This window comes from Prinia subflava, chromosome 11, assembly GCF_021018805.1.
Source record: "Prinia subflava isolate CZ2003 ecotype Zambia chromosome 11, Cam_Psub_1.2, whole genome shotgun sequence".
In the NCBI taxonomy this organism is placed as follows: domain Eukaryota; kingdom Metazoa; phylum Chordata; class Aves; order Passeriformes; family Cisticolidae; genus Prinia; species Prinia subflava.
The window spans coordinates 14,342,186-14,365,733 of NC_086257.1; the positions used below are offsets into that span (position 1 = coordinate 14,342,186).

General features: G+C 44.2%; 1 protein-coding gene across 3 annotated transcripts in view; it reads left to right on the top strand.

The window, feature by feature from the left end:
- FGF12 (fibroblast growth factor 12) overlaps positions 1-23,548 on the top strand; it is a 216,429-nt gene that overhangs the window by 132,476 nt on the left and 60,405 nt on the right. For all 3 annotated transcript variants that reach the window (XM_063408415.1, XM_063408416.1, XM_063408414.1), the window contains 2 exons: positions 9,086-9,196; positions 16,103-16,206. In XM_063408415.1, the coding sequence (XP_063264485.1) occupies positions 9,086-9,196; positions 16,103-16,206 (215 nt within the window). The remainder of the gene's footprint in view (positions 1-9,085; positions 9,197-16,102; positions 16,207-23,548) is intronic.

Genomic DNA, 23,548 nt, shown 5'->3' on the forward strand with positions numbered 1-23,548 from the left:
AACGTGGCATTGAACTGTATGAAGAATTGATTTTTTTTTTAGTTCTCTGGTCAAATAAAAGAAGTTTCTGGGGAGAAAAGGATTCAGACTCAATGCAGTATTTCATTGTACTTAAAATGAAACTTTGGATTTAATCTCAGGCTCTTTTAACATTTTTTCATTAAATTTCCAAAGAAAATGTTGTGTCAAAAGAAAAAATGAAAACTTGCAATCATTTCAGATCTCTCTCTTCTTTGTTGTTAGTGAGATGGAGTTTGTATGTAGCTTTATCTACTCTGAACTTTTCAGCAGAATATTCAGCCAGACAGTTTTACTCACAGGTAGTCAACAATTCTGTGCCAAAATACCTGGTGGCAGGTGGGCCATTAGTTCTCATCCACTTTCTGTCCATTTCAGCTGCAGTGGTTCAGATTTGGGTTCCTGTGGCCCCACAGTGCTGCGATGGCTGTTTTGTCCTTGGTGTTTGTGCAGAGTGGGTAGCTCATGTGTCATGTACATTAGTTTGCTGTTTGACTTCTGGGAAAACTCATCCACAAGTTTGTACCTTGTTATCCTCGAGCCATTGACCTTAGGTGCCTGTCACATGGGATCCACATCTTGGAGAATGGGTGAGCTGCAGGGTGACTTCTCTGCTTTCTAACATCCACAGGCTGTGCTAAGACCATCCACAGACATGTAGCAGTGATTCCATGTGGCACCCCCAATTTTCCATGCTTTATATGCCTAATTTCTCTGCCTCTTACCTCAGACTTCTGTTAACATCCCTGTAAAGCTGATTCCCTGGATATGGGAGGACCAGCATAAATGCCACAGACGTGCAATCACATCATTTCCACCTACTCTACAAGTGAGAAATCAGACTTCCCTGGAGGGACTCATCTTGGTTAGAGCAAAGCAGGCATCGTGGAGGGGTGCAGGCAGGCAGCTGTGCTCCATGCTGGAGAGCTAATTACTATTCCTCCTGGCAGGCACCAGTACAGGAAAGGAAATCACTTCTCTGAATGCTCTTTTTGCCTACAAGGTGCCATTCTGCTCCAGTGACTCAGTGACGGTGACAGGAGGCAATTCCTTTGATGGGTGCTGTCGCCAGCTTGAGCCCATCATCCCTCTGAGTTAGGGAAATGTCATTTTTGGAAGCGTGTCCCTCAAGCAGAGAGGCCATCCCTGCCAGCACAGCCTGTTATTACATGTAATGCATCCTGGAAACACCAGTTGTTCCTCTGGAGTTATTAGCCCTGGGTGGAGATTCGCACTTGAGATGAGTAAATACACGAGTGTGCCGTGCAGCCCTGTTGTCCCAGAGCCATTTGCTTCTCCAAATGAAAATTGGAGGGTGACACTATCCCTGTAATCATGTTAAACTGAAGCTGGGTATGGCCTTCGGTCTGCATCATTGGGAAAGGAGCTGGGATCAACTGTTTGGTGTCCCCAAAACAGCAGACCTCGTGAGTAAGTCTTGATGTCAGTAAGTCTGTTTCCATCTCTCCATCCTACTCACAGGCTGGGTGATTTGCCAGTGTGTTAAGCCAAATGGCGTCATCTAAACTAAAGGGGCTCATGGCAGCTTTGCAAGCTGGGGTTGGATGCCTGGCTTTGCTACAGAGCTCCCTAATGCTTGGGCAGCTGTTGTTACCCACTGTGATTGGACCTACGTGCAGGCAGCCTGAGGAGACATCCAGATAAACACAAATGCTCCCCTGTGTCACTCACTTCCCTTGGCTCTGCAGTCCTTTTGCCCTCTCCCTGCCTGTTACCCAGGATGCTACAGGCAGCATTCCCCAGGCCATCCTGGCCAGCTGCTTGCAGGCTTCCTCAAGGAATACATGTCCTTCAGCCCCAAACAATTTTGCTGAGTTTAGTGATATAAACTGGAAAATACTGTGACACTGGGAAATAAATGTCTTGCCTCTGCCTGTGCGCTTCTGTGCACTCCTGTGGGAGCTGAAAACGCTCAGCACTTTGCAGCAGGATTTCCCACCTCCACACCTGCATGACACAGTTGGAGTGTCCTCCAGGATCCCCGTGTGTGGCTCACGGTGCTGCGACCTGCTCCATGCGTGACTCACTGCAGGTGCAGCCACAGCCAGCCATGTGCAGCATCTGCTGAAGATTTACAGCCATGATCGCTGCGTGGCAGAGTTGGTCAGGGTGTTTGGCCAGAGGAAACACACTCAGGGTCTTCAAGGGCAGCAGCTCCTTTCACAGCTGCAAGTAGTGTTATTCCTGAGCTTCCTAGTTTGGGTGGATTCAATGAATCACTGTAGTGAGTTGTGCTATTAAACTTATGTCGATAGTGATGCACTTAATTTGAGACAGCCAAATTACTTCATCTTAGTTCCAAAGACCCTGGAGAATTTGGCAGCTTCTGGCTGGGAAAATAACCCCAACATTTATCTCCCTCGGCTTTTCATTCCCAAGTTCTGTGCTGATGCCTGTCACCATAGTAATCTGCATGGAGCTTGCTGATTTTCGTGCCGATTTATTACAAGCCTTCATTAATACTGTACTTCTGAAGGAGGGATTTTGGTGTCCTTCTCTGTCTTCAAAATTTGTGTTTGCAAAATTTGGCTTATCGAGTATTCTGGAACCCATCCTTTTTAGGGGAAGGGAACTGCGGTTTCTGCAGTGGCACTTAAAATGCGGAGTTAATCTAAGTAAATTAGGAGCAGTTTATGCTCTGACTTGCATGCTGGGCTTGGTGTGCTGAGGATTTGAGTGCTGGTTAGGTGAGTCATAAATCAACCTCCCATTATGACAGCTGCAGCCTGAATGGGGGAAAATAAGAATAATGGAATGTGTAAATTCCAGGCTAAAATGTTTAATTGCAATAAACAAATGTTTGAAGAACATTTAGGTGAAATATGCTCCTGAGATGTATTACAGTTCCTGTGTTTGCAGTCACATCTCCAGCAACACTGTTGCACAGGCACAGCAGTGTGCCGAGGTGGTTCAGAGGAGAGCTGGAGATGTTTTCTCCCTCTCCAGACCGATGTCCTGAGGAGGTGCCAGAGGGACTGTTCTGGGAGCCTGCTGCTGGCATCTCTCACAGCCTTGCTGTGCTAAGACCAGACAGAGGCACTGAGCTGCAGTGAAAGAGAGCAAACAAATGGGCAAATCTCCTGTGGAAATTCTGCAGTAGGTGCCTTCCTTGTACCTCATTGCAGGTTGCTGGATAGAAAATCACTGCTTCCCATCTGAGCTTTCTCTGTTTGACAACTCGTTGTGCAGAGAGCAGTAATCTCATGAGCTTCAGAGTTTATGCCATAACCCACAGCAAGTACCACTGGCACCCAGCACAGTAACTTCTGAAGTAGATTTAGAAGCAGTTCTGCACCAGTAACCTCAAGTGGAGGCTTGCCTGCCAACCGAGAGCATTGCTATGCATTGCAAGAATCCTTGGAGCCAATGGCTCAGATCCCTCAAAGGTCACTAAGCCCTTCATCTCTTTTAAGAGTTCATTGAAAAGTGGCCCCTCCAAGTTCTGTGCCATTGACTTGGAGAATTCACATTAAGGTGATTTCTGTCAGTATGGTTGTGTTGAGGCCTAACTCCAAGCCCAAGATAAAGTGGGGACTGGCTTGCTGCAGCCTCAAGTCATAGTGTTGCTGTAATAAGGGGCATTCTGAGAGTTGCAAAAAATGAGACCATAACAGACTGCCTTCCATAGTGGAGTTGCAGCTGGAAGTCAGTGTTGCACCCTGTTCTTTGCTGCTTCAGAGCTTGGGGTTTGGAGCAAAATGAGCAACCCTACAGTGATGATAAGAGAGTAGGGTTCCTCCCACAGGGGTTTAGTGTTGCTGCTTTGCTGATGAAAATAAGCAGGAGTTGGTGCCCTCAGTGGGGCTTTGCAAAATGCTGCATTGATGCATGACCTCATAGCTCCTCTCTGCATTAAGGGGAGTTATTACACTTCTGTGTTCTCCATTTTCCATTTAAGGGGTCAGTTCCTTATTCACCTTAAATAGGGGAGCTAAATGAAAAGGTCATTAAAGAGTGATATTTCTGTCAGTGCTCTTGCTCTTTGTCCCCATAGCACACAGCAGATATCTTCAGCAATGCCTGCAGCTTGGGGGTGAGGGACATGACTCTGCAGAGTAGCTGATTTAGCCTTGATCCTCTGGCCTCCAGTGAGTGTGCCCCTGGAGATCAAAGTGCATGTGAGCACCCTGCAACTATCATGTCCTTGGCAAGCCCCAGGAGGATGAAGATCACTGTGTAGCTGCATAATAAGGCAGGAAGTACAGCAGCTCATGGTGAACTGAGATGACTTTAAGGCTCAGCAGCGGGACAGCAGAAGTGAATAATGGCAGCATCACATTACCATTTAAGTAGAGACAGGAAGATTAGCAGTCACATCATGATTTAGTTAGCCTCAGCTGTGCCAGAGGGCTCAGAAAGTTAAAAGCAGGGCAGGCAGAAGTGGTGAGTTTGGCCTGTGGAAAGGGTAACCAAGCAAGATGCCCTTCAGGGGGTGTTCAGTGAGTTGTCAGTGGATGACTGCTCTAAGAGGGGTCATTAGATGACAACTGTGTCTTCACCGAAGGGAAAGTGCCCAGTCTGACAGAGGCTGCACACTAGGAGAGTTACAGCTTAGCTCTTGCTCTGTGTTATTGTTCTGTTCTGCATTCTGATGTCCCCATTGTGCTGCTTCCTGGGCATGATCTTCCCTTACATCTTCTGGAGTTGCCACATTTGAAGGAATTGAGCTTACAGCATCTGCATAAAGAGAGTCCATTGAGTTTTCTCCAGCACTCCCCAGCCCTCAACAGCTGTATATGAGCAGCTAGAACAGGATCATGAAAGTAAGCATCCTAAAGCATAGCAGTATTGCTTATAAAGTAGGGATAAAAATATCCCTTTGCACATTTCATGGGAAACCTGGTGGCATGGGGTCTGCACTGGGAGTAGAAGCTGCATGGAAATCTCCCCTGTTCAATCAGTAATTTGGGATTAAGGCAGCAGGAACATCTTTCTTAAATCCATTCTGAAGTGCTTGACTTTGTGTTTAGAGAGAAACTACGTTGGTGCTGAGGTCTTGTCCATGTTAGCTCAGTTCCATTTCTGCAGGGGAAGCTGCTTCTAAAGCAGAATAGAAGTGCACACGGAGGAGCCTGAGTCGGAGGAATAGGTTTATCCCAAGTGTGTTTTGCAGTATTGCACCTTTAAAAGCAAGAGGATTTGAGTCCCATTTGCTTTACAAGGCTGAGGTTAGAGAGTAGGTTTAAGTTTGATTTGTGATAAATTCTAAGAATTATAGAAAGAAAATACTTGTAGCAGAGTTTCTGCCTATCTGTGCTGCAATTTTTTCCTTTATTTTATGGTTTGCTTCTTTCTCTTATTGAATATAGCCTGGAGCAGTATCACTGAGGGAAGTACAGACAGAAGTATTGCTGTTGTGGGGTTTTATTGCATTTTTCCCCCCTAGTACTCCAATAAGCACTGTCAATAATGTCTACTGGGAAGGGTGGTTCTCTTTATTGCAAACCTGGAAAGTTCTCAGTCTATTTCATTGTCATTCTGTTCTGACTTACCAGGGTGTCTCAGCATCCTTAATTGACAAGGAGACTTACTGGTTTTGAGGGTTTTTCTTCTATAAACTGAGATTTTCGGCACAAATACTGCAGCATAAGGGTTAGCAGTGCTGGAAGACTGATAAAATTGCTCTGTAGATGGAAAGAAGTGATGTTAAAATATACGGCAAAAGTAGTTCTCTTATAAGTTGTGCAGCATTTTACCTCTGGGCTAGTAGGAAAATTCCCGTCCTGTGATTGTCTAATTTTCTCTTCAGGTAATAGTTCCATACTGAGAGGAGAAGATGGGTAAATCCTTGCTCCTAAAATTTTGTCTGTAGGCCTCCAGCCACGCTGCTTACTGTATGAATGGCAAATCCCAGTACCTCACTTTATGCCCAGACATAAGACAAGAGGTTCCCTGGTGGGAAGCAGCTACTCCAGCAGCTGTTGTCACCTGTGCACCTGTTTGTGTTTGAGCTCCTTCCTTTGCAGGCACTGGGGAGATACTGGTGGATTCAGGATCCTACAGACCTGGCCTGGCCAGCCTGTGGGAGTTTGGAGATGCAAAGAGAGATTAGTTAAGGTGGAGAGATGGCTGTACTGTGTGAGACAAATCACCCATTGCTCAGGCAGCTCCCCAGCCCCTCCCTCTGTTAGAGAACTCGGTGCTGGCTGTGCATCTCCCTGCACTGCTTCTGTGCTTAGTTCAGGTAGCTAAAGGGACCCAAAGGTGCAGCTTCTCACCAGCGAGACCCAAGGAAATGAAGAAAGCAGGGAAGGAGAGACCTGTGTATCTCCAGAATGCTCTCTGATCCTTTGATGTCTGGAAAAGGCATTTTTTTTGCTACAGGGCATCCTAAATGAGTGTGGGATCCCCTCACAGGGATGTTCCTGCAGAAGAGGATCTGTGCAGTGAGGAGAGACAGGAGTTGTGCTGCTTTTGGACTGTGTTAGGGCCAGGAGGAATGTGGGTTTGTGTATGGCTGAGAACTTTCTACTTCACTCCTTTTGAATTTTACTTTTGAGTTTGGGTGTGAGCCTCAAAGTTCAGCAAAACCAGGTCATGTAACACAAGATTTCCCCTCCAACTTTTCCTTAGGTAGGCAATGACTCAGAAAAAGCTGGCATTATGAAAAGGGCAGTTGTTAAAGCTGGCCAGGTGTCTGTCAGGTCAGTAACAGAAAGGAACCCTGGGGTATTTGCTGTGGTGATACAGCCTTCTGGTGCAAGTGTTTGCATCTATAGAAAGGATGCAAGGAAGCTTCAGGGGATCTTGGGTGCTATTCTGATAAACTCTGAAATGTCATAAGTTATTAATAACAAGCAGATTTGGTCAGTGTTTTACTTGGTAGGCTATTTACTAAAAGTGGGAGAAATTTTTCTGTTCTAAAAGGGTTTTCATGGTTGAAATATAGTTTGCATCCCTAAGAAGGAGGAAAAGATGCTGTTCTAATTCTATCCTCTAGCTAAGTCATCTTCCGAAGAGAAGAGATAAGGTCAGCGTTGTTTTCTCTCCCCGCTCCTCTTCAGAGAGTTTAAGACAAGACCTCCCCACTTCTCCAGCATACAGAAAGCCTCAGACTGCAGGAGCATCTCCTAAATCTCTCCTTCTGGGAGCTCTTCCATCCCATGCAAAGTACTTAAACATTAAAATTTAACCAGTGAGTAAAATTGAAGCTAAGATTCATTCAGGGACTCAAATGTAGGTGTCTCATATCAAAGAGTGCCTATTAGTGCCTTTACTATTGTGATGTTAGATAAAAGGGAGGAAGGGGACACACTTGAGGAGAGTGGTGCAGGGTGCCTGGGAATGCAGCTTTTCATTTCCTCTAGCTTTGATGTACTTTTTTAACAAACAGCGAGTTAAAGCAAGCTTCTGCATTCAGCAAAATAGATAATTCATTTAGTCAAGAAAAAGGAGCTAAATGTTTTGCTAGATGTCATTTTGACGTACGTTGGCTTGACCAACATTAGCTTTTAGTAGATGACCAGTACAATTGTAGTTATTTACTGTCCCAGCATTGAGTCTTGCTGGGGGAAAGCCTGACTGCAGCCTACAGCACTCACTGCACTGAAATCACTGCTTTTTTAAGGCAGCATAGAAACCATCTGATCTGATTTATTCAGTGGCTTTTACAGCTGTGAGAAAGTACCTGACTCTCCGCTGGCTAGTGTAGGGATTGCTGAAACTGAAATCCTTTGTGCCTGCAGCCTGTCTGCATCTGAGATCCCTGCTGCTGCTGCTGCTGCCAGTGCAGGAGAGCAGGGCGAGGGTTCCCCAAAGGAGAGTCGTGCAGTGATGCAGCGAGAGCGGGGCTCCGGATGGGAACATTAACACACAACGTGACCACGGTTATGTAACGACCATGGCTTATTAAACAGCCTCACTGGAGGCATGAAAGGCAGGAGCCTGACGAGATTTTGGTATGCTACGCTGGATTCTTTCCTGTCCATTGAGCCAGCAATAATTGGGTCTTATTTATTTACTTTTGGTGGGTGGTCACATAAAACCACAACCTCCTGTCACACAAGGAGGATCTCCTCCTTCCAGCGAGTGTGTCTGCTCGCATGCAGTCAGCTTGCTTGTGTTCCAGCAGCAATGCCTGTGACAAATTTTAAGACTTGCATGATTACAATCGAATTTGTTTTTGACCTCTTAGTTTGTGTTTGGTTGGTAGGGTGATGAGGAGACAGGTGGTAAAGCTGCACACCTCTGTCATGTGAAGTTCAATTTGGTTTCGCTTTTTTCCGTGTTTTCCTTTTGCCCTTCAGCAGGAAGATATAAAATGTTGGAGAGGCAATAGGGAAGAGCCAGCAGGGCATGGCTGGCTCATGATACACAGGGGCTGGGAAAGGTCTCTGTTGGAGACAAAGATTTTAATCTGCCAGAATGTGTGCCACATGCTTTGTGGGGGAGAACATGCAGGATTTTAAAACAGAGGTGGTCTGAGGTGCCCATAAATGTTGCAGAGGTCAGTTTTGGAAATGTCTTGTGCCTGTTCCTTTCCAAATTTTTCTCCCCAAGTGCCACGGAGTTGGACTCACATGCAGCCCTGTTTCAGCACTCAGTCACTCTGGGTTTACACCACTGTAATGCCAGTGATTTAGGTAGCTTTTCATTGGCATAAAACTGGCACTGCATGATAGTGACTCAACCATACAAAGAGCAAGGTGGTTGACTTCACAGGCAGAATAAGAAACAAGGGGCACATTCTTTGCAACAGTGCTAGCAAATGCTCTTCTGAACAACTGGTATATTCTAAATACATCAGCTGTCTAAATGCTTCCATTTGGTAGGTAACTTTCAGAGAATTGATGTTCCATAATCTGTTTCTACTGCACCAAGTATGCATTTCATTTTACCTGCTCATCTGATCTCATCTGAGTTGTATTTACCTGTATTTCTGTGTATTATATATGAATATTTTACAGCTATGCTTGAAAGGAATCACTGAAAGCAGTCTTTACCTGTCAAGCACTTCTACATTTACTGAGGACTTAATGGGGGACAAGCAAATTTGGTCTTGTGCTACTCGATGAATCTGGTAATAATTATTATTTTTATTTTGCAGAACCCCAGCTGAAAGGAATTGTGACAAGGTTATTCAGCCAGCAGGAATACTTCCTGCAGATGCACCCAGATGGTACAATTGATGGGACCAAGGACGAAAACAGTGACTACAGTAAGAAAAATTAGCCTGTTCTGCAACCCAATTACAATCCAATGCATCACCTAGTGGGTCTCACTTGTGCAGCCTCATTTTTGAAAAGATCAAATTAGGAGGAAGACAGCTGTTTTCTGCACATTTTTTTCTATCTCTCTGTCCCCTTTAAATCTTGCCAGTATAATTTCATATGTTTCCTCTCCGATCTTCTTCCCTCCTGCCCCGATTCTGTAACTGCCATCTGGGTGGGGTGGAGAATAAAACCCATGATTTGAATTGCTGCCAGAAGAGAAAGGAGATTATATTTATACACATGCCACGTGGGTAAAGGATACGGGGAATTCTCTCTGCAAGGAGAAGAGGAGAAAATCGTTTTCACTATTTTAGCTTCAAAAATTCAGCAAGCATCAGGAATTTCTAGGCTGGAGAAAAGCAGCTGTTCACTGAAGTCTCGTGCTTTGAGGCTGGTGTAAAGGCTGATGGTATCAAATGACCTTGTCAAAGGAGGTCATCTTCCAAAACCATGTTCAAAGGGGTTGGGTTTGTGCTGGACAACAAAGGGCAGCAGAGCCACACAGTTTAAAAACCATAGCAATGTGCAGGAGCCATACTGGTTTAAATGCATGCAAAGCAGTAGCAAATCTTCCTTTTGAAGAGGAAGGGGTTTTGTCAATGCTAAAGCTCTTCAAAAGGTTAAAAAAGGTGTAGAATATTTTCTGCAGCATTTCTGCATTTCATAGGCATTAGAGTGCCATCCCTGAGTGGGCAGTTAAGCTGAGATCCTTGCTGCAACAAATTGCATCAACAGAGTAGGACTCAAGTCCTGCTTTTTCTTATCTGTGTTGGTTTGGAGATCCCTATACCACTGCTAAAGGCATATTTAACCTGGCCAGCTTGGAATTTGGCTTCCCAGTCATTATTAAAGGTGAACCAAAGTTCATCTGTGTGGTAGGGTTGATGGAAGCCAGCTTCATGTGCTTTGTGAAAGGAGGAGCCTGCTCACTTTGCAGACAAATTTTGGTCTAATTCGAAGAATCTTCTAGCTAGATTGAAGGTGGCATTCTTCCAGGAAGACAGGGCCTGGGCTGCAGCTGAGGAGTGTCTGTGGAGGTACAGCACATGTAGCAGGGCATTGATATTGTCCTGTGAAGGTGCACTTGGACAGGGGTGCAAGGTGACTGCAGCCCCACATCCCTTGTGTTTACCCCATCCCCAGGAAGCCGCAGGGTGCTGTAGAAGGAGCATGGTGTGTTCTGAGGCTGCCCTGCTGCAGGCAGCTCAGGGCTGGGGGTCCATACAGGAAAGAGGAGCTGTGGGAAGATGGTGGCTGGAATTGCAGGTGGCTGGCAAAGCCCTTGTGGAATGACCCACGAGGCTGCATCCACCAGAAACGTGGCCTGTATCAGATGCAAATGTCAGGTTTTAGTCCTTTTTCATGCACTGATATTGAACAAATTAAATACTACAAATTGCAGTAAGACAGTTTCTGATTTATGTGTGGAGCAGGGGAATCTGTGGACTTCTACACACACACATTTCTATGCTTGGAGGCTCAGGAGGTCTCCTTCAAGAAGAGTCTGGCCTTGAGATACTGACAAACACCAACACATGGGGTGAGTTCAGGGGGCTGTATTAGCTGCCTTTTCTTAAAGGAAGAGGACCTGGGGTGTTCTTAAGCTGCAGAAAATCCCATTGGAGGCCTATTTGTCAAAAACATGGGAAGATACGCTAGAGCTGACAGGGATTCATTGCCCTCATCTATCACGGAGGACTGAACAACAAAGTAATGGGCTTAAATGGGAGCAGGGATGAATTTAGGTAAACAGCAGAGAAATGTAAGAGCAGTTCTGCAATATTTCAGACTGACAGAGGAGATGAGAGAAGCTGCTGCACTCTCAGTGGTTGCAGGGGAACCTCCTGAGATCCCACGGCTGAGGTTGGGCCCCAGTTGCCCAAAGAGCTGTGATTTAAACATCCCCCCAGCAATGTCAGAGATTAGTTTGGCCAGGTGCTGAGTACTTAAGAGCTGCTTCCACCCAGTCTTCTTAACTGGAAATAGATGGGCTGAAGTACACTTCTAGAGTGTAAATTTGTCTGGTGAGATGGCAGCCCTGCCTCGGCAGCTTGGTGGGACAGGAGGCATCTCACTGAAGTGTGCCAAGCCACTGGCTCAGAGTCAGGGACTATGCTGGAAAGTTTAGACAAGTTTTTGAGAGAAGATTGAAGCCAAAGAATTCCCCATCTTCTGATCTCAGGGGATCTCGAAAGAGGGAAAGAATCCAATCTGATAATACTTGCCTCCTGAAAATTAAATTAGGACTGTGCTTTATTCAATTTTATATAACTTTTTACCACATGATCTTGTCCATAAATCTTCAGTTTGAATGAACATTTTAGAATATGTGAAGCTTCCAGTTACAGCTTCAAAATGAAATCACATTTTTACTCTAGAAGTACCAAAATACAGACAACTGTCTTTTTTTTTTTTATTTCATCCCAAAATCTCAGTTTCTGACCAGAAGAAAGTCAAGTTACTTGTCCAAGTAAACAGCTTACAGATTTGCTTCACTGCTGTTTTCTGTTTTGAAGTACTTCTCCAGAAGATTCCTGACGAGCCAGTCAGAGGTGTGTGCAAGAGCAAAATTTACCAAAGACTAGATAAATAATGTTTTCCCATCCCTGAAGAGGAGTTGTTTAACTTGCCTGCACAGCAGGGAAGGGCACTCTTGAGGGCCAGAGGAGGATCCTTCCCACCCTAGATGACCATCTATTCTCCATGCAGAAGTCATCTTGGCACAGCTAAACAGCTGGTGAACACCGTGTTCCATACATTCCTTTGTGTTCTGTATCCTCACACTGATTATTCAAATTAACATTGTGAAAGGATGCATAATTTTCATGGAATACATTAGGTTGGTTTACTCTGGCAAAATAAACTTTTAAAATGAGACAAGCCATGTCCCTCAGATATATCTGATGCAATTAAAAGTTCTAATAAAAACCCAGTTATTTATACAAGAGGAACTGCTAATATTTAAGCAATTTTTAAATTAATTATCTGTTGCCCATTTTATGTGTGTTCTTGAAGCTGATGGCATTTATTTTCCACCTCCTCTCACTTAAAGAAAAAAAAAACCCCAGAAGCCAAGTTCTAATGGCATTTGAATGGGCGTCCAGCCAGCTTCCCAGGAGCCAGCTCTGGGGACATCTGTTCCTTGTGCCATGCCGTCAGAGACGTGCCACCTCAGTGTAAGCAAGGGGGCACATTCTCTGGCTGCTGTCACTGGGATATGTGAAGAGTTTTCTTGCCACTGAAGTGCATTTTCATGGTGTATGAGGCCCCTGTTTGTGTTCCTCCTGTGATGTAGAACCCCCAGCTTGGGGCAGTATCTTTTCCTTCCAGCTCCAGTGATCTCAAATGGCCTTTCAGAGCTCACTGCTGCTGAAAGTGTTACTGCTCTCCCCTGGGCTGAGCAGGGTAATGCCCCTTTATAAGAGCAAGTGGACTTCCTTGTCTGCCCACATCATTGTGCTGAACATCTGAAAAGCTTTGGCAAATGCAGTACAGAAAGTACAGAAGTGATGGGTGAACTGGACAGACCAGGTGGAAACAGCCCAGCATATCTAGGATATTGTTGGGGATTTCCAGCCATATATTGTCTGGAACTTTCCAACCAGAAACACCAAAAGATTAAGGAGGTTTGCATTTCAGCATCCCACTTGGGTTATCTTCAGCCGTACAGAGCCTTGTTGAGTTCTTTCAAACATTTCTAGGAATGAGCTATTCCATGACCTCTCGTAATCTCTCGGGTTCCAGTGCTGCACTATTCTCCTTGTAGAGCATTTTCTTCATATCCAGTCCTCATTTCTATTTGAATCTTTGGTCTAGTGCCCCTTGTCCTTTCGTTGTGTTCCTCTGACAAGAATCTGTCTGTGGTTTTCCCTTCTTTGAGTTAAGCAAATGCAGTTCCCTCTGTTTCTTCTTTTGTTATGTGTTGCACCAGAGCCTCTTGATCATCTCAGCAGCCTTCCTCACTCCCCTCAGGATCTTAATCCTCACCACCATGCACTGAGGCTGCTCTGGCCTATTGCATCCTCCATTAGTTCTTTGTTATTCACGTGCAGCACAAATGTCTTGCTCAAGAACAAATCACCTATCATAAATGACTTTAGCTCGTCTGATTTGCTGCTGTTTAAAGCTGAGCATATGGATCACACCTTGTGTATGGCAGGTCTTGCCTCACTCTTACATTTCTGTAGATGGTAGATAACTTAGACCCGTAGGGAAACATGCATTCAGAATTTAGCTGATAGGTTGCTATAACAGTGACAATGTACTCATGCATTTAGGACTGGAGTGTGCTAGAAGTAATAGGGTCAGGTGTAAATACTGCTGGTTGAAGATTGTAAGATGTAATGAAAGAAAAGGGGCATGAATATTCAAAAAGAGAGTTTTCTCTTTTGTCCATGAAGTAAAAGAGCTTGTCCCATGAAACTGCAGATGGCATAGAATGTGTGCCATTTGCAGTAGAGAAACAGTTTTAAAAGCATTTGTAAAATTTTCTTTTTCACATCAGCGCACCCAGTGCCCAATTCTATTCTACTATAGCTAGTCCTCTTTCCCATTTTCAAATATGTTGTTTCAAATGAATCAGACTTATTGTTCCTGACAAAAAATGGGACATCTTGCTTTTGAGGTTGATTGAGGGGTTTTCCCCCATTTTTACATTCTTACTATAAAGCGTATAAGCTTTTAAATCTGTTCTAAATATGAAATATTTATTTGGAAGCATGACAGTAAAAGGCATCAACTTATACAAAGGTATTTCTAGATCTGAGTGCAGACATAGCTCTTGGAATTTACAAAATTGATTGACCCAAACTGCTGCTTTTTTAATAGAGGAAGATATTTGCTTCCTAAAACTTCTTTTGGTTGCCAATTACCTCTGTTAGCCTTGTGCCTTATGCTTGCCTGCCCACTTGCTCCCCTGCATTTGTGGAGGAGATGTTCTGCCGTGATCGTGGGTGCAGCAGGGTCCCAAGGAGTTTGGGAACTGGCAGTGGTCTTCCTACTGTAGCACAGCACAATAGGATTGTTCCTCTTCTTCCTTTGCATGTAGAGGTGGAAAGAAATTTGGGAACATGTGGGTGCTTCCAAGTGGAACTTCTCAACCACTAATTCTGGGTGTTATCACCTTGCTGCCTAATGAATGTTTTGAATGGTCTGTCACAAGTTTTCTATGCAAGACAAATTGGCTGTAGGAAATGAATGATGATGCCCATTTTGTTTCATTATTAGCAGTAATATGGTCCATTTTTCAGTAGGAGGAAGAAATAGGGAAGGGGAATTGCTTATAGACTTGTTAATTGCAAAGGTTTTAGACCTTCATGGTAGGGAGAAAGGGAGAGGCAACACTTCTAACGCTGAGTAGTTACTCTGGGATGTGTTTGTCTTGTCTAGGGACAATACCAGAGTGGCATTGTTCTTGACCCCAGTTATTCACAGACCAATACCCAGCCTGGACTGCATTTTCCATATACATCTATTGACATTCTCCCCCAAAAACACACATATAGGCATTGGATTTGGTAAGACTCCAGCACATGCTTTGATGTTTTACTGAACATGGTGCTTAAAAGCATGAGAAGGGGCTGAGATTGAGAGTGGGGTTTTCTTCACTAGACTTGAGGTGTCTCCATTTTAGGCAGCTTGTTGAAGGGAGTCATCCAGTCTTCTTTGGGAATTAAGTGAAGAAAAAATTATATTCATGTGAACTGGAATTTATGGATCTTCTTTTGGAGGCAACCCTGAAACCAGCTCAGCCAAGACACCTGGTAGATGTCCTGAGCAAAGTGGCATTGCACATTCTCATTTCAGGGCTGTTGTGCAGACCTTGAGTGAAGTATTTCCACTGTGTTTGTGGTTGTATTTCTGTCTAACCCTGTGCTCATCTTTTCATACCTTCAGCTTCCTGGCATGAGTTCTAGTTAGCTCTTTGTAAGCTGAAGCACAAGGGATCCTGCAACATCTAAATACTCTCGTCCTATAATGCTCAGTAGAAACAAAGCCATGCTACTGCTTCAGTGCTCAGTCTATCAGTGCTGATAATAGCCTCCTCTTTGAGCCCTTGCTGTTAGAAATGTAGCAAAAGCCTGACACTACATTAATGTATATACTCATGGGAAGAGTCTTTCAATGAGATACAGGGTCTGCTGGGTGGGAATCAAGCAATAAAGTAATTAACTGAGAGGAAGTAGTTGCAATGCTTTAATCAATAAGACTGCAGTAAAACTGAATAATGAAAGATCTTGTCCTCTTCAGTCCTCTCCAGGGCTGATCCTGAATGGGGAGCAGTGCTGATGTCCCAGAGTAGAGCACTATCTCTTCTTGAGTTTCTTCATTCCTTTAACAGCCTAGGATCACATGGGCAAACACACAGTCAAGTTAATTTGCATTCTTCTGGCCATGGTCGCTGTCTGTGTACTCTTCTAGCATATGGCAAGTGCAGAAAGTGTGACTAGGCTTAAATGTGTTTCAGGGTGAGCTAAACTGAGCTGTGTTGTTGCATTTGCCACAGGCAAAGTCTGTGTATGTGTGGTTGCCCTGGCTCAGCTGGCCCTCAGAAAGCCCTCATGATGCTCTTGCTTGGGAGCACGAATGAGCCCTTGGCATTGCAAAGGCAGTGATCAGACAGACTGATGGGTGTGTTAAGGCATTTGGGAGGCAGCCAAACTTTTAAAAATTTCCTTTCACCATCAGCTCCATGGCTGCAGTCCTTCCCTGTAGCTGGAAGCAGGATGCTCAATCTTAGTTCGGTCTCTTGTGAAGAGGCAGGAGTGGGGCGGGCTGGCCCTGGGGCAGAAGCAGCAGTGGCCATGTAGGGTGACGTGTCTGTAACATTTGCTTTTCTTTTCCTTCCACAGCCCTTTTCAATCTAATTCCTGTGGGTCTTCGCGTGGTGGCAATCCAAGGGGTGAAGGCAGGTCTGTACGTTGCCATGAACGCTGAGGGCTATCTCTACAGCTCAGTAAGTACTTTGCACTGCTGGGCTCCTGGAGGGCCGTGGTTTTGTGGGTGGGAGGAAGCAGACTGCGCTGGGACTGCCAGCTTTTTCTGAAAACAGTCACATATCAGCAAACCTTTAAAGCAGGAGTGGGGGGAGCTGTGCAAGGCCATGCAATATTCACTTTAAAGTGTCTCCACAGAGATTTGTAGCAGTATTTCCTGACCTCTGAAGATACACTTTCTGTTCCTTTAAGTACCTACTTAATGTAGGTCACGTTGTTGAGGTGTTTGTATAGAGTTGGCTGGAGAGTCCTATTCTGATTTCTCATTTGTGAAATGGCATGGACTCAGTGGGATTGCCTCTGAATTGCACCCAGATGCCTGATCATAGGTGGTGTCCCAATGGGTCATACTCTGCTTTTGACTGCCATGTAAATCCACAGCAATACCCTGACTCTCTTAAAAAGGTTCTGGACTATTCTGTTGGCAGAAATTCCCTTTATTTGGGTGGTCTTTTAAATGCACATAAAAGATAAGTGTGGCAATTTTTGCCAACTAATTCCCTTATAACTTTCTTAGATGGCATGAAAGGGCATGAGGTTATTCATAAGATTCTCATTTAAACTAAGTAATTGATTTTCACAGTGAATAATTGATTTGGTGATTTATTAAATATGGCAGCCCTTTGCCAGAATTTTTATGCTTCAAATAACTTTGTTCTAGTTCTACATAGTAAAAAGTGATAGTTAATAATACACTTCTCATTTCTGTAGTTATGATAGCTTTACAGTGCATAGCCAGATTCTAATCTCATCTGCCTTTGTGTAAATTTACAGTGCAGTAATTCTGCTCTTGTCTGGGCACTTACTTTGCTTCAAAAGTGTATGTGAGCATGGAGATGGGACCACTGAAAGGAAAGCAGTTTGGGTTGCTCCATGCAATTTTTCCTAACTTTTTTCATCCATCTTTGTTCCTGGTCAGCTTTATACTACTCACATGATTGGGATTTCCCCTTTTCCCTTGGGATGTAACAAGACTCTGTCTCCCTAGCAGCTCAGGGTAGAAAGCAAGTGGATGTGTTAGTATGCCTGGCGAGATAGGTCTCAGAACTGGCTGCTTGTCAAGAAGAGACAGAGAGATCAATCTGGATCTCTGTGGATGCCAGACGCTTCCTGTTCTTTCATAGCCCAGTAAACATAATTGACTGCTTCTAAATAAATTAAATTGGTTTACTAACAATGAAAACTTCCTCTTTTTGTAAAGCTATCAGAATCCTAAAGGTAATACCAACATGGTGTGACACTGCACTATTGCATGTGCATCCCCCTGGCCACGTTGTCAGGGGCTCAGGACTGCTGCTTTGCCCTGTTTGTGTGGTGCAGAACACAATTCTGGCCCAGTGCTGAGGCTCCTTGTACCATCAGTGTCCTGTAGATGAGGATTGCAGGAAATCAGAGTGTGTCACAGAGCCACAGCCAGCCAACAGGGTCCTTTGGACCCATGAGTAGTCATCATTTTCTGAACAAATAGTTCAGGGGAGGAAAGGTGTGGGTCTTGGGAAAAAGAAGAAATAGAGAGTTGGAAAAATGAGGTTTGGTAGCTAAGAGACTAGAGGAGATGCAGAGAAAAATTATCTGTCTCTAGCAGTAGTAAGACATGATATCCTAAAAGGCACCAGATCACATGTATTCAAGTGAGGGGGGTTTAATGGTCTGCTTATTTCCAACAAGTGTGCCTGTCTTGAGTAGGAAGGTTAATCAGGGAAGGCTGATGGGGAAGGATGCACTGTGATGGCCAGTGGTTAATGAACTGAACCTCATTACATGCCACAGCTTGATGGCATTGAGCTCTGTCTGAGCTAATAAGAGTGAAACTGTTCACTTTATCAATGTGATCCAAGGTTTCTGCTTGCAGTAAATGGGTGATACTCTACTCCAGGCTGATGGACCTTTTTGGGTACTTTCCTTGTGATGACTGGTGGCTCTGTCTTTGTCTTACATCAGTAAATCAATGAATTCACTGGGCTTGGGAGCAAACCCCAAGGCAAGAAAATAGAAAATTCATAGATAAAGTGTGTTAGGAGCAGGGAGTGTGGGTCAAGCTCATCATAAAGGACAGTTGATGAGATCAGGATGCCATGAAAGAACTGGATATGTCTGCCTGTTTAGGCAGTCTCTTTTGGATGCTGCAGGTTTCCTTGTGGGCTGAGGGTCCCCAGGCCATGCTGCCTGGACCTCATTGCTGACCACACCAAGGGACACATCATCCCTGCTCTTTGCTTAGCAGGCTCTAAACAACAGCTTTGTTCTCTCTGTGTATGTACCTGGTTTTTTTTCACTTTTCTGGGGGATGTGGTGGATTTTTTCTGAAAAAAAATGGGTCAACATTCCCCACAGATATTGTTCACTCACATGAGCCAATTGATAAATGAATTGCTTGGCTGCCTTCCATGCTGCGTGGAAGCTCTGTAAGGACTTCTTAGAACACCCTCAAGACCAGGACTGGTTTCAGATAAAATTGTCCAGGGTAATGGCTTTTTTTCAGTTTGTTTGTTTGTTCTTGGTTTGGGTTAGGGTTTCTTCCCTCCTCTTGAACTCAGAAAGATGCTGTGACTGAACATGTCATCACTGTGGGTTTGTTTTGGTTTTGTTTTATGGGTTTTTTTGGTGATGTTTAATCTCTGTATGACAGCTGAGGTCTTGGCTGACGTCCTCTGCCCTGGATCAAACCAGAGGCTGTTATCAGCCTGGTCTTGGGAATGGTTTGTGCCAGCTCCTTCTGAGTTTACGCCAATGGACTCCTGAATGAATGGGCTTAGAATAACCAGCCCCTGGAAAAAGTCTTCCTTGTGTTGATTAGCACAAAAAGTAGGGCTGAGTAGAGCCTCTAAAGCCAAACATGATGAGACAGCACTTCGTAGAAACTTGCAAGACCTTCCAATTGGCTCGGCCACATCGCTACCTTCAGCAATGAATCCTCATCCCTACCTCATCTGTTCAGGCAGGGATAGTGTCAGCCTGGGTTGCTGGGTTGAGGCCAACCATGTATTCCTATCCAGCTTTAGAGGCCTAAATTTGTGAGATGCTAAACCTTCTTTGTTTGGGAAGCAGCTGTTTGGGACTCGTGCATTGTTTACTTACAGTAGATACCTGATTTTATTTCCCCCAGACTAGGTTATTGCTATCTCTGAGGTTGATGTGGGAATTGGGTGATAAGCAGACAAGAAACTCATGTTTTGGTTGGAGGCATCCTGCTTTGCAGAAAGTAGGATAAATGCCACTGTCTGCATAGCAAGCTTGGTGTGTTCCCTTTTGATTTCCTGTAATGTACAGCAGCTGTAAATTCCCTACTGGTGCACAAAGGTTTCAACCAGCACTTGTTCTGGGGAGAGGCATGACTCTCCTGAAGATCCAGTGTAAGCATTTGATACCAAAGTAAAAATGCACAGAATGGATGAAAGGCCGTGGGTATAACTTGTAAGGGGCTGTAGTGCATCAGTGCTTATGAAGAAGCTGAGACCAAGGGGTGGTTGTCGCACAGGATTCAGAAACATGGAATAAAGAGGTCTGTCCTGCTCCAGTGAGTTTACAGCCCAGTTGTAATGGGAGAAGACTCAGAATGTGCTCTCCTGTCTGCCTGGAGTTAATAGTTGCACCACCAAATTAATTTCCACTCCTGTGTAACTTTTCTTTGTGAAGTTTCTCCCCTCGGTTGCTAGCTTTCCCTCTATTATTCCTGGAACAACTCACAGGGGCATGGAAAAGGGAATGCCTATGAAGTATTTTGCCTGGAAGGCAAACCTGGTTCTCCTGGAGCAGATCTTCATCGTGGGGATTTAGAGTGTCCACATGTCCTCCCAATCACTCCAAGTACACTGAAAGTGCATCTCTCAATATGATGACATGTATAATTCAGTGTCGTTGCACCTGGGATTGGTTTTCCCCCAAGTGCAAAACACTTCTCTTCTAAAATGCATTGCTCTCAGATATTCCTTGTTGTTTAACTTGGAGTTCTAATTATTTTTGAAACAGCAAATTGGGATACATAATTTATTGGGAAGACATAGAAAACCCTAGCAGAGATAGAGAATACAGAGGAAAAAAAATGGGTCGCTTACAAGAGCGCACTGTGGTTTTTCAGTATAAGTCTGTAAGTTTGAAATGCTGAAATTAGAGCCTGAATCACTTCAAAGATTCCTGCTAATAAGGGAATGATTATGTACAATAAAAAAAAAATCTAAGCAGCATTGAGAAAACCCCAGTCATGCTAAAAGCTCAGTGTGTCTTTGCATTTTCTTTTCCTCTCCTTTTTTTTCTGCTTTATCATTTTGCATAATAAACATGTCTTGAATAATAATGAACAAGCATCTGGGGAAGTATGTATATTAACTGTATTTTTAATCTGCTTGCAATGCTATAACTATTTTGCTACAACTCCTCTAGGGTTGCTGCACTCCTGTTTACATCACTCCAAGGTCAGAGGCTGGAATCAATAATGCTGCATTCTCTTCTCTAATAGGCTTGGGTTGTTAAACCTGCTCCTGCCAACGCCATTTCTTTAATTCCTGTTTGATCTCCAGTGGTACTAGTTGATTTGGTCAGAAGTATAGATAGGCCAGGCTGGTATCCTGGACATTTTGCAAATCTTGTAAGAAAACATCCCTTTTGGGGGGATTCCCTAGTTCACATGCCTCATTAGGAAGCCAGGTCAGTGGAGGGAGAGAGAAATGTCTCCAAAGGCAAAGGACAGCAGGAGACCAATGTAATATGCCTTTAATTTCTCTCCAGAGTATCTACTCTTCTTCACTGACTGTTCAAAGGGGCTTGCTGAATGAAGGCATTAACTGGGAGATAAACTCCTCCAGTCCCCTGACTTTTTCATAAATATGAGAACAAAATGGATCAAGGAAGCAGTAGTTTTGAGAAGAGCCAGCCCCTGGGAATAGATTTCTGCCTGGCATTGAATGTTCCTAAAATACAGCTCCTGGCAGGCACCCTAGCCATGCCATCCTTGTAGCATGGAAACTTGAAAGTACAACTCTTATTAATGAAGTGGTCCCTTTTCCCCTGGTGAAACAGAACATCCCTGATGTTCTGTTTGTCACGTAAGGAGAGTGGCACGGTGCCTTTCTGTGGCTCTTTGGGGACAGGTTCCTCATCTGGCATCCTGTTGAGGTACCTGTATTCCCTGAACTTCCCAGCACAGCACTGTGGTGCAGCTCCCACAGGGAGGGATGGGGCTGTGCACCTTGATTTCACATCTGGAATGACTTAGATCAGACTTTGCTGTTCAAGCAAGACCTTCAGAGGAAAAAATCAGTAACAGCAGGGCCTACTCCTGCTTTCCTAGCTGCTGTTACCTTGTCTTATATGAAAGCAATACAAGCTATAAAGGATAAGTAAGCTTCAATAAGAATATTCTTCTCTTAGCCTTAGCTGCACAGGATATTTAGGAACATGCCATGGTCTACCTAACACCAGCTGGAGGAGCAGGGATGGGCCATTCCCCTTGTGAGCAGTGGTCTGTCAGTGTTGGGATGAATTATGAACTTCTGTTGAAATTTCATTTTGAAAGAAGATTGGGGGAAAATGCTCCAGAGATGCTGATTCATCTCATTTTGATACTTCCCCAAAGAAACATTACAGCTTCTCATTTTGAAAGAACTTTAGGGTGGTTTATATTGCCTTATCATTCCTAATAAAATCAGAACAAAATGTTTAGATTTTGGTGGAGCATTTTGATCCCACATGATTCCCTTGAAATGTGGAGAGAGGGTAAAACACCGTCAGGCACGGGTTGCTGTAAATTGAAGTGAGGGCAAGAGTAGAAACCAGAGAGATGAATCAGTGGAGGCTGCCACCTCCTGCACAGTGTTTGTTTTGCTGATTTCTTTGAGGCCAGACAGAACTAACCATGGATAAGCAGGTAGGCAAAGCCTTTGGGGCAGATGCTAAGCAGCAGTAGCGTTGCAGAGAACTTGCCCATTTTTCTCCTCTGTGCTGTGTGTGATAAATTAATCCCTGTAATGATGAAGAAATGATGAGGTTAAAGCAAAACAGTCAATGGCAATGCAGTGTCTGAGTTGGGTTTTGGAAGGGAACTCTAACACATGTTGAGACTGAGGACAGGACAGTGTGCAGTGAAGCCTCTGTTTAGCAGAAATGATGTGCAGGTAGAGCATTTATCCCAGCAGGCAGAACTCAAAAGATGACTGTCAAAATGTTCTTCTGGGGAGGTATTTACAGCAGAAGTCCCTTTCATTGCCATTCCTTTGCATCTTGCTGGCTGGGGGATGCAGGCCTGGCTGGTAACTGAGCTCCTCTCTCCACTACCTGCCTAATATTTGGCTTTTCCTAAAACTCTCCAGCCTGCTTTGCTTGGTTTTTAACACCATTTATCCAGTGTATATTTTGACAATAAATTATTTCAAATAATTTGTCTGTTATCTGTTTTCCAGAAGTGAAACCTAGACAAAACTCCAGGATATCCAGGGTTACAGTGGGACTATCATTAACGTTTTATTTTGTAGTGGAGGGAGGACAGATGTCCTTCCTGAATCCAGGACACTGATACAAAAAGAAGCAAGGAAAGTTTTGATGAGGATGTGTTTGACTGAGGTCAGATGTGTGTTAATGAAATGATTTGGATCTTTTTTTTAATAATACCAAACTCAAATACAGAATGGATGAAACTAGGAAATAGTGTGCCTTGGCCAAACAGTGACTAACAGCTCCGGAGGTGAAAGCAGGAGAGAGGCTAAAAAATCCAAGGAAAAGCTTTACTGACTGTGTGCATGTAATTATAACTGGGAGCCAAGTGATAGAAAACTTTAAAAATGGGGAACATTGAATTGTGTTGCTGTTTTCCAAGGAAAAGGAAGAGAGACTGAGTCCCTGGGCTGTTTCAAGACAGACTGGCTGAAACAGCGGGGAATGTAGGGTACTGTAGCAGAAAGGCCTGGATGGCAACTGGAACTATCCCTGCTTTGCTGTCAAAGGGAAATGTCCTGACTAAGCATCTGCAAAACAAAAATAATTTTATTGAGGTCCCTGGATCTCGGGAACTCAGTTCAGGTGCTATAGTTACCATGGATCTCAAGATATAGGGCTGGCTTCTGGCACAGGAACCTCCTGAAATTGTTGAAGCAGACATGCACAGCAGGAGTTACCAACCTGGCCTGAAACATGTGTGTACAATTCAGTGAAATGCTAGAATTGCACCTTGGTGCTGTTGTGAGTCTGCGTTCTCTGGTCACCTCTGTCACAGGGGTGCAGGCTGTGGGGAATACCAGCCCCTTCCAAATGCTTCTTCTGGCATCTTCCTGAATGAGACACTCCATGCTGCAAGGAAGTCTCCAAATTTAC